Genomic DNA, 11,978 nt, shown 5'->3' with positions numbered 1-11,978 from the left:
AGTTCCCGTTCTTGTGGGATTTCCGGGATAAAAGCTATGCTATGTGTTTATCCAAGTTACCCTCTATATGTGTGCTAAATTTCATGCAAATACATCCAAGGAATAAAAAGTTTCATACAAACTTCTATCCCCTATTTAACCCCTTTAGGGGATGAATTTTCTAAAATCCTTTCTTAGGGGACGCCTACGTTATGACATCTACCTGCATACCAAATTTCAGCCCGATACGTCCAGCGGTTTGGGCTGTGCGTTGATAGATCACTATATCAGTCACCTTTGAGTTTTATATATATATAGATAACATTAACCTAATGTTTTTGTACAATACTTGTGAATATGATTTCTTTTACTAAAAATACTTTATGGAATTTTATTAACGGAAAAAGGAAATTAAATAAAAATGTTGATCTCTATAGTTACAATATTTTTTATTAATCAATTTATTTAAAAGTGGTGAAATTAGATCAGATACTAATTAAATAAATAATTTGTTACATGCGTCTATTGTATAAATATTTCTAAAACTACCCTACCTACGTAGTAAATATTTTACTTAATTTGTTCCTCCATTGAGTTTTCGTTATCAAATTAACTTCTAAAAATTGCTGTACATAGTTACATTTCAACATAATAAATAATTAAATAGAATTATTGATAAATCATTAATCGCACAATATGCTAGGAATTATATTTACAACGTTTGTAATTTGTCTAAAATACAAAATTGATCACAACTTCTCAAATCTCTTATGACAAATAGCATTCATTGTATGACCTCCCAGGTAACCGACTGTATTCCAATCGATTCTTCATTCTATGTACAACCACAAATAATATAATACTATAGTATAACTTGAGGAAAGACTTGAGACCTGAAGAGCTATTAACGCATTCTCAATTAATATACTCCAGTCTAAACGGATCACTACAAAACTAACGGTTTTTGCATTTGAAATTTTGCCGTCGCACCATCCATGTTATATAAAAATCACTTGCGTAAATCCTTGATAATTTTATATTTGTGTATTCTGAAGACGATCGGCTCTCGTTTGGGGCGCGGCGTCTGGGTCACAGAGGAGGGTCGCTTGCGGTACGTGTAGCCCCCGTTCTTGTTCGGCCGAGCGTATATCACCACAGGTTGAGATTCTTCCTCGTTGGATAAAGAGTTAGAGTACTTGTGGCTGTTCGAGCTGTACGCGTAGTTATTATAGTCGTACGGTTCATATTCCTCGGTCTGTGTGGAGCCGTAAGCTTCGAGATCTCTGTCTGCCGGTGGTCGGTTGCGTTGTTTATGATTGGGGATGTATTTATTCATGGGCGACGGTGACAGGAGGTGCACGATGGGCATCGGCGCGTGCAGCGGGATGGCCGCGTACGCGTAGGGCTCGTAGTCCTCTGCGTACTGCCTGGCGTACACGGGGTGCGCGTCTCTTCGCCGTTGTAATGCATCACGGAGAGATTCGCTGACAAGACCGCCCACGCATAGCGATAGCATTAATAGTGTTTTCTGAAATTAAATTGACACATTAATAATTTAAATTTAATAAAACTTATTTAGTAACCCTAGCCAGATTAATGAATTTTTAAATTAAAAAATGAAATATACTACCTAAACATATATAATAATTAACCGTAAATTCACAATGCATGAAAGATGAATTCATGTAAATTAACTTCTTTTTAATATTTTTAATTATATAATTTTCCTTTTAATTATTTTTCAAATTAAAGAAACTCACAATATAATCCATAGTTAGAGACGGGCACGTGCACTTATCCCGGCGTCAGCAGTGCGAGTGAGGCGCGGCGCGGCGGGCGGCGGCGCCTCGCGTGCGAGTTGCGACCCACATCACCACTACCTGCATCTATTATTCACAATACGACATTTCAGGAAAAAACGCTTAGACAAGAGTGTTTCGCTTTCAATTATCGGGTTCTTAATAGCGTGATTGGTATTGTTTTGTTTAAGTTATTAGTTATGCCCGCTTAGAACGGTTCTGAGAAGGATTAAGTACTTTCGTTGTCTTCTAAGTAAAAAGCTGTTACGTTTTAAAGGTATGATCATTTGAGGAAATGCGTTTGTTAGCCGGCACACGTAATCTTGATTCTTGAGAAATAAAAGATGTATCTCTATCTATACATATAGAGCAACATATGTTTTTAATTACCTACATATAAATGTTTTTTTGAGAACATTAATAGTTTAATAACGCATTCCAACGACTAAAAAAATACTTTTCTTCAGTGACTGAATTTTAAAAAAGCCACACGTTCAATGAAAGGAAATTTATTTGAAAACGAAACCCTCAACAAACTGTAAAGATTTTGTTGCGTTGTAAGGTGTAAAAATATTTCTTTTCTCATTATAAACTGTATCACTTCCTCCACTTTATCTTATAAAATCTTAGAAAGATCAAGCGTTTTATAAATAAGCAAGTCTATACAGCGGTGTGCGGTGTACCCGGCGCGTGTGCGCGGGCAGTTCGATATGCACGAAGCCGCTCATGCGGGCCGTGACGCGGGACGCGCTTCCTTCCGCGGGTAACTTTGTCTTTGCGTACATTATGTTTTCTAGAAATTACGTGGTTCAGCGATTGAACTAACGTTAAAGTTTCAATTATAAGAGCTAATTTAGAAATAGTGGTAGAGAGGTAGAGACTAAAATGTAGAGCTTTGATTTATGTATCCTAATAGATGGGCAAAAGGATAGCTGACTTCGTGTACGCATTTAGACTACTAGATTTCAAGTCATTTGAAGAAGTAACGTCACATAAGGAAGAGTAATATAATAGCAATAAGTGAAACCGATATGTAATGTTACTGGATTAATCCAAATAAGTTACTTAACACATGTATAAATAAAGTCCGATTGATTGATTCAAACTTGTTAACAACTTTGATTAGTTTATTGATGTATATTCATTTACACGGGTTGTTTTAAATTTTAAATCATAGATTTAGTTCATACTAATTATGTTGTAAGATGTTACACTTACATAATCTATTAAATTTGGTGATGAATTTAATGTATTGTTTGTCCGTCTAAAATTGTAATTAAAAATTTTAAATTTTTACGCAACTTTCAAGAGCTTTGAGGGTTTTTGTCTGTAGTCCCAGTCATCGAATAAAAAAATTGACTATATGCACTGCTATTAATTAGATATCGCGACTAACATATATTTTTGTAAGTAGTGAATTAATCAGCTGTTGCGAATTTCAATAATTCATATTCATACGCAAAGTTGGTTTACTTTCCATATACATATTTATATGAGTTTTAGAAACATAAATTTCACATCGTGTCGTATAGAAATTGTTACAAATATTACATAAATTATCGGCCGCTTTGTTAACCTCACAGATCACAGAAACTAAAGGGTTAACCTTTACATTATAAGCCATTCTGAGCTCGATCGATCTTTATATGGAGCAGACTGTGGAATAGATTATAGATAATAATATGGGTAATAATAATAGATGAGCACATATATTTTATTTTAATAATGCATGAGCATAGTAATATAGATATATAAATAAATAAAAATTATGGTACTTAATATTATGTTAAATGCATTTCTTATTTTCTTATTAACATACTTAGAGCATTAAACCAAAATACGTATTATTTTCTGTAAATCTGTTTGTAATCTATTTCTGTTTATATTAGAGGACATACTTTCAGCACATAATGCTAATAATGTTTTCACTATTGATGACCCGAAATTCTTACATCCTACATTTGGCACGATAACAATAAAACGTACTTTATATGAGTAACGTATAAGACCTAACCCTGTAGGCTACACTCGTTACTGGAATATATTTACCGTGTAAGTAATTCGGTTCACATCACATTGCGTTATATTTCACTTGCCGAATTAGAAGTCATTTTGTACTTACCCCATCCCATCGTACAGTCCTTGATCTCAATGTGATTAAATGACCTCAAAACATGCGTTACACGCAATAGTAGTATGTATTAAAAAAATACGATTAGCAATAGATGATATATGATAGATTATGTGAAATGTAACATTTAATTAATTTGTGATTGAGGCGTCTAACATTGGCCTTCACGGTGCAATTATCTTTAATAACGATGTCTGGACATTTGTTATTTGGTTTACAAAATTTGTATGTATTTATTTAAATTTACTGATTATATTTTAACAAGGTCTCGATGAATATGTTGGGACAATTTAAAAAGTTTGGGCAAGAAAACCAATATGTAAAAAAAAATAAAGTATATTCTTAAAAAAGTAATAAAGTTTTGGTGGTAGCCTCGGAGACCATCGGTGATGAGTGATACACTCGCCACGACTGCTCCTTATACAGAGTAAAGCTTTAGAGACTGATCACACATTGGAAGCATATTCTAGAAGAGTACAGAAGTATTTGGTATTTGTAAATAGAAGATTAAGATTTACAATGTATGTCAGAACGTTAGGATCAGACTCTAAAGTTTGGCTATAGTTTTTACAAAAGTTATTTTAAGAAATTTATGACTAAAAATTGACTCTTCAGGTGTTCACCAGAATCCGGAAGCATAGGACGAGCCGAGGGAGTAGGAGGGGAGGGAGTAGTGGGCGGCGGGGAGGGAGTAATGCGGGGCAGAGAACGAGTAGTGGGGCTCCTCCACGATCTTGGACACCTGCACGATCTTGGGGACAGACACAACCTTGGGGACGGACACTAGCTTCTGGACTGAGACCACCTGTAAATTAAAAATATTGTTATACATTGTAAACACTGCATTAATACGCGAGGAAAACTTTGTTATTTTTATTTTTTTTTATTGTAACGATTTAATATGTAGTATAAAATATAGACGCAACTTTTTAAAGTCTAATTGTTTAGAAAGCTTTGTCATTTCAAAAGCTCAATGATCAATTTATAAGTTATATTATGATATAAAATGCTTACCTTGGGGACCTGAACGAGCTTGTTAACAGATACGATCCTGGCAGAGGGAGCGCTGTGGATGATGGGCGCGCTGTGCACGTCCAGGGCGTCGTAGCCGTGGCCGAAGTCCAGCGAGCTGGAGTGGAGGCCCAGGTCTCCGTGGAGGAACCCACGCTTGTCGCGCTTGCCCTCTGGGGCGGCGAGGGCCATGGCGGCTAGGAGAACGACGCACACCTGGGATTGAAGAAACGATTAGTACCTATTATGCACTTGGGAAACTTTGTAAAGTAATGAAGGGATTTTTAAGACGTAGTGTTTAGATTTTGAAGCAATGGTAAAATACATAGTTATATTTAACGTTTTTAATTTTTGTTTTTCCTAAGGTTTAATGAAAATCAAATAAATAAACTTACGAAAGATTTCATGGTGGATTTTTTGGTTGTTTGTTTGAAGATCGAAAGGATAAAGTGGACTGTGTAGCATCGGTCGGGCCGAGAGCGTTATATACGCGGGTGCGTGCTCTGCGCAATCTTCCAGCGCGAGATTGCGCAAACTCTACTCTTATTATAATTAATTGATACGATGACCAACCTAATACTGTGGGGTTAAGTTGCAAAAAGCATCAGAATAATACGTACGGTATTAGGAAAATTGTAAAAATTTAAATAAATTATCGTATTATAAAATATGTATATATAGAGCGAGGAAATCAATTAGGAGCCAATGCTTTATGATTCAATGTCGATTCAGATTTAGAATAGCATTATCATTTTATGAATTTTATTTTTCATTCAATTTGTAGTGCTATTTTAAATCCGTTTTAGAAAAATAAAGTTAAATTGAAAAATACTACTTACTAGACAAGATCTGTCGACTGTCTTATTTATACCTTCTGGTAAATGAGAAAACAGATATAATATGAAAATCACAAAATGTACTATTTTCACACGCTTTTTCATTATTTTCATAATTTATTTCTATGAACAAGATTTTCATTCGAGGGTAAAGGTGTATAATTTAGTGTTGTAAGCTAAGTCATCAAGTCGGATCTCTAGTGGAGCATGCTGTATGACTGTATCCGTCGTTTTATGTATTATGTGTTTCATATTTGTATTGATAATAATTGATAAATGTGAATCTTATATAAGTATTCATAGTACATATATACTTATATAAACTGTGTGCATACGTACAATATATTCAAATGATTCATTTTGGACATGTGCATTAAAAGTTAACTTTGGCTCAAATTGTTGAGCTCGATAGCAAATTATACGGTTAGAATAAACGACAGCAAGTAGAATTTAAATAGAAATTAGTAAAAGTCGTGTAAGAACCGTGCACTTTGCATGCAATTATATAACAGGAAGGTTTTTATTATAATTTAAACAAAATTTAACAAAAACTACAAGGCAGCAAGTGACACATATGCGAGATTACATCGAATTGTTTATTTATTTACGCTTTATTGGTTTAGTTTAAAAGTGATAGTTATGTGTATAGGTGTAAGTAGGAGCAGCGGTCTCGGTGTCTGCGCTCACGCATGCACGAAGCTATAAGCGTTTGTCAAATATTCGACGAATGTCTACCATCTTCCGTTGATTATGAGTTGAGTATAAAAAGTACATTATATAAACATTTGATTATAGTAATATAATTGTTATTAAAAACAATTCTGTAAATTGAAGACACATACATAAAATATTGCTAGTGCATAGATATAGGGGATAGTATTTATCGCTCCAGTAGAGCGATGCTGTTAACTGTTTTAAGCCAACTTCGAAATCAGAGATTTACAAATCGACACGTATCTTACTCGATTAATACGATCAAGTTAAAAATAATAACTAAATAAAATATTGTAATACTATTCTACTGCTTTGTGCTGCAGCTTCATATGTTTCACGCCGTACTCCAACTTTCAAGCAGCCGAATGTTGAAGTAAGTATGTCCCGAACGTTTTTTGCAAAAAAATATCAATATCAGCAAGTCTCAATAAAAATAAAGACACGTATTGTTATTGTATGTTTTTTTTTTCGAAAACATTGATTAGATTATTTCATCATTTTCATTACTTTGCATAAAGGGTACAATAAAATATTTCACCACAATCCGTTGAGTATCTACTTCAAAAGATATACATCAAATTGTACATGAAATTTATGTAACATTTGTTAAAAAGACAAAATAAAAATTATAGTTATTTTAAATGTAGGCCTATACTAGCAGATGACCGCGAGCCAGAATTATGACGCAGATGTTGAATAAGAACATTCGAATTCAAATTCAAACTGATTTATTGCATGAACACATAAAACAAGTAACCTTGAGAAAGACATCAAAAAGTAGTCCAGGCCAGTGATGGTACATTACATACATGTAGTCGTGTACTGAGGCATATCCGATTTCAGTGGATTAAGAGCGTAAGCGTCTTATCTACAGCATCGCTATGCACTTTCATGTTTCTTTTTATAGTGCATAAAAACGATAGGTATACTATTATCAACGGCAGTTAGTAAATGTTAACACTTAAAAAGTAGATTGACAGAATTTTTTACGTACCTCTTAAGATTCTTAAGCACGTTGTGGGAGGTCATGGATGTGCATAAAAAATGTTTATTACACCATTCGAACATTCTTAATCGTACGAAGTATATTTATTATTTATGTTCATAAATTAATTAAAATTAAAGAATTAATATAACATAGAAATGTCAAACAAGGCTAAACTTCTATTAAGCAGTTTAGTTGTAATAAATATAGTCTTGGTAATCTTTGCTATAGGTATATTGCAATAACATACACTAAATATTTCATATTTATCTATGTTTTCGCGCGGTCTTATCGTTGAAGATTATAATCACGAACAAACTGTTACAATTGCAAATAAGCCTAAAATTGCAATTAGTACATATTTTTTGCAATTTCTTGTTGAGTTACGATGTTTTGTAAACCCTGTTTGGATTTTTTTAAATTAAAGCGATAATTTGACACTATCAACACAAGTCGGTCACAAATCACAAATCAATCACAAGTTGCAATGTAATTAATTTGAAATGTAACTTGACAAATGTTCTTAATTGCATAGAGACGCGAAAATTTACATATTATTGTGAGAATATTGAAACCACTTGTAACATATTTGTATGAAATACATCAAAAGATTCTGCCGCCTGTTGCAGCTTATATCAATTATTGTAAATTATAAGTTACCAATTGAGTTTTTGTGTTATAAGGTATACTAACGACTTCGACGTAAAACAGACATCAATGCAGTTGTCATTTAATTTAATTGAATATGTGAGCACGAGCGAGCACATGCGAGCACCCAATACGTAAGTTGCAACTTGCATGCAACGGAAGAAAAATAATTTATTAGATCCTTTTCTGTAGTATACAATGGTACCAGCTTTTTACACATGGCTAATATAAAAGCTGCATCTTAAAATTGGAAATATGTATACGCGTAGGAATACTTCGACAATATTTATGTACTTCGAATATTTTTGTGCAAAGAAGAATGAAGATGATAATGACAATATAATATTATAAAAAAAATGAAATTTCTCGATATACAAGTGCAGATAATTATCATTGAAGTCGCAGAGCACTGCGTAAGGGACATAATATTTAGCAATGTAACGTAAGGCGAATACCATGAGGTAATTGTGGACATTTGATACCCTCCAGTTGTAGCCACGGAGTACCTAAGCGTTATACGTAGTTGTGTGCTCGCGCTACACCCCGCGGAGCGATGCTATGCTATGAGATAGCAATAACTAGACGCTGAGATGGCAACTACTACTACTACTACATGCTACTACTATGTATTTTTTTTTTCAGTTAGGTATATTTCTATTATATTTCTACGAGATTGTATATATTATGAACTATTTGTTTTGAAAATTCTATACACATAAATGGACTTACTGAAAATTTTGTTTATTTTTTCATTTTTGTAAAATGAAAAATGTTGTTTATATATTTATTTCCCAAGTCCCAACAAATGTATTGTAACGCTAAACCTATTTTAATAGAATAGCTTTACAGTGGAGAGATGCCGAAGTAGAAAGATCTACATTTTATGCGCAATCATGTATCGTAAATCTCACAACTAGATTTTTGCGAGACCGCATTTACATATTATTATCTACAGACTATACTCGTAATTTATTATATTAACAAACTAACTTAACACGTTCACTGCGGCATGTCCAGTATCGGGCCATCAGCGACTACACCACAGTGCGGCGCCCAAAATCGCAGTTTTCACCGTGGTGCGGCGAGGTTTTTTATATGTTAATCAATGACTAGAAAAGAGACAAATATATTTTTGTGATCACAGTTTGAAGTAGGACTCAATTTCGTTTAAAAATCGTATGGCAAAATATTGGACCAACGCATAGAAAAGAAACCGTTTCTTTTGTGTGCGGCATGTCAAATATTTTGCCATGGACAAGCACCTCATGCCGCACTGTACTGCGAGCGCGCCGCGTGTCAGTCTCGCATAGTGATGCACCAGGACCGAAGCACTTTTCTTTTGAGTTTTTTTAAATGACAATGATACCTTAAAGGCTTTAGTTTTTTTACTTTCTTTTATTTCGTAGCATAAATGCAAAAATGTGATGACAGTTGTGAAAATAATATAAAACATTAAAACAAAAGTTACTGAACAAATTAAAACAAAAGTTACTGAACAATTTCCTGATAGTACTCTATCAAGTACCTTGTTTTATATGTGTTTTTTTTTTGTATCGACGATCTCGTTATCTGTTAACAAACAGACTGAAATATACAAAATTGATTTATATCGATATCGATGTTTTATTTTACAGTGTTTCCCATCGCTATTACTGTAAACATGCCGTATCAACGCAGTGCGGGATGGCAAATAATTTTTCACAAAATCAGGGGTTTATATTTTCCCTCATATCTTTTAAACTATTCGGTCAAACTAAAAGCTATTCATGCGGTATATACTAGACTATATATACTACTATCTGAAAAAAATTTTTTTGAAATATCTTGAAATTTCATGAAATTATTAACCTTCAAAGTCAGAAGGTGCGATGTGATAAAAATGGCTCATGACGCACAGTGGTGAACTTGCCGATGTGAAGTATGGAAGACATGCCGCAACAACGGTAAGTTTGGCATTTTAGGTGCCGCAGTGAACGTGTTAAAACTTGCATAATATATGCTTTTTACATTAACAGAAGGTGATAACGATTAGATTATTTGAAATCAATCTAAAACATTAATGAAAATATATAAACCATACTGGGTCGCATATTATTTCTTTCACAGGTTATCTTGAAAAAATCTTTACAGTTTTTCCTGCGTCACACATCAATTCAGGAGCTAAAAAAATTGCAAAACGATACGTGATATTTTACCAGGAGTGAGTACAATAGCAATGAATTGTGGAAACCATGTGGAAACAGCAGTTGGCACGCGCTGCCCCCAAACTCCACATTTGCATGCGCGCCGGGCACATCAACGTGACCATTCAATGCCCAAAATTACCTAAAACAACACTCGTTATTGTACAAACCAGTTACTATGTGGTTTTAATTTGATTAGAGAACCTTTCTCTTGCGCTACATATTATGTTTATACCTTTGGCTAATAGATAAGAGGTTGAAATAGGTGTAAGTTCTGCTAAGTCAAGTATTTTATGTTGTCATACTTGTAAAGTTATAGCATTTTATAATCAGAAATTTGCAATAGCGGCGTCTTTTATTAAGGGTCATGTTATTGCTCTATGGTCTATTCAACCACTGATTCTAAATTGTTTTTTTTTAATGTTAGTATCTATTATGTAATTAAAATTTGTTTCACTACGTATGATGGTTTATTTCTTATCAAAATCCAATGATATCAGTTTTTATTTTAATTTATTAAAAACAGTAGGCATATAATAAAAGTATAAATTTTTATCAAGTACATTTTTTATTAGATTTGGTGTTTATGTAATTAGTTAAACACAAGGTTAAGCTAGTTTATTAAAATGAAAAACTATACGCGATTATCGATTCTTATTAAAAATCAATGATTATGTATATTAAAATATAAATGGACCGTTAAATGTAGAGCCCTTGAAAAGAGTCGCGGTTACACAACTGCAACTAAACTATTTAAAAGAATATATTTAATACAAATAAAAAATCTCGCGCGTGTTTTTATGGAATTATTAATGAGGCTTTGGTATTGAAGGTCGTTGATCCGGCTGAAAAATAAGTATTCAAAGGTTCTTTTTGTTAGAACATGCTGCCCTAAATCTACATTTTACTGACATTGAACGATTTACATATATGTATTTGATGTTGTTGCTATAAATAACTAATATTATAATAATACTACACATAAACTCGGTTTTGACTAGTCTCACTGATATCAATACTAATTTAAAATATTTATTTGCAATTGCAAGAATTGCATTACAAAAATCTACTATACTATACTTATTTCTTATTTTATTTACCATACTTTAAGACCAGGATTTCACTAGTCATTTTTTGGCATCAAGCCGTATGAAATTTAGGCATTTGGAATTGCCAATTGCCAAGTTTTTTACCTCCTTCGTAGGTTATGAATGCAAAACCACAATTACTAACTTATTGGATGTCCGGGATGTCTATGATGTTCGACAAAAGTAAATAAGACAGTGATTTTATTTATTTGATAAAAATATATGCTTGACATTGAAAGTATGAATAAATCTATACTAATACTAGCGGTCCGCCCCGGCTTCGCCCGTGGTACATATGAAAAATAGATGTTGGCCGATTCTCAGACTTACCCGATATGCACAGAAAATTTCATGAGAATCGGTCCACCCGTTTCGGAGGAGTATGCAGACTAACATTGTGACACGAGAATTTTATATATAAGATTATAAAGCTGAAGAGTTTGATTGTTTGTTTGTTTGAAGGCGCTAATCTCGGGAACTACTGGTACGATTTGAAAAATTCTTTCGCGGTTAGATAGCTCATTTATCAAGGCTATGTATCATCACGCTACAACCAACAGGAGTAGAGCCAAGCGGGTGAAACCGCGGACCGCAGCTAGTCTAA

The 11,978-nt window shown here is 33.5% G+C and overlaps 2 protein-coding genes across 2 annotated transcripts; both read right to left on the bottom strand.

The window, feature by feature from the left end:
- Positions 1–424: 424 nt before the first annotated feature.
- On the bottom strand, positions 425–1,884 carry LOC149907339 (uncharacterized). Its single transcript, XM_090103686.1, has 2 exons — positions 1,740–1,884; positions 425–1,507 (listed from the first exon to the last, which is right to left on the bottom strand). Exons 1-2 carry the CDS (start codon positions 1,749–1,751, stop codon positions 989–991), a joined length of 531 nt encoding a protein of 176 aa, XP_089959812.1. The 5' UTR covers positions 1,752–1,884; the 3' UTR covers positions 425–988.
- Positions 1,885–4,229: 2,345 nt separating this feature from the next.
- Positions 4,230–5,448, bottom strand: LOC149907338 (uncharacterized). The gene is made up of 3 exons (XM_090103685.1): positions 5,316–5,448; positions 4,924–5,136; positions 4,230–4,714 (listed from the first exon to the last, which is right to left on the bottom strand). Exons 1-3 carry the CDS (start codon positions 5,325–5,327, stop codon positions 4,529–4,531), a joined length of 411 nt encoding a protein of 136 aa, XP_089959811.1. The 5' UTR covers positions 5,328–5,448; the 3' UTR covers positions 4,230–4,528.
- Between the last annotated feature and the right edge of the window lie 6,530 nt (positions 5,449–11,978).

This window comes from Colias eurytheme, chromosome 7, assembly GCF_061535395.1.
Source record: "Colias eurytheme isolate Ceu_HAF_F1 chromosome 7, ilColEury1 Martin Lab GWU primary, whole genome shotgun sequence".
Lineage (NCBI taxonomy): Eukaryota > Metazoa > Arthropoda > Insecta > Lepidoptera > Pieridae > Colias > Colias eurytheme.
The sequence above is the reverse complement of the archived record's forward strand: the minus strand, read 5'-3'. Positions and strand labels throughout refer to the sequence as shown.

Bases quoted from the DNA above. Each gene is read 5' to 3' on its own strand.
- LOC149907338 (XM_090103685.1), bottom strand. The intron at 4,715-4,923 runs GTAAGCATTTTA...TTTAATTTACAG, and splicing joins AGCTCGTTCAGGTCCCCAAG to GTGGTCTCAGTCCAGAAGCT.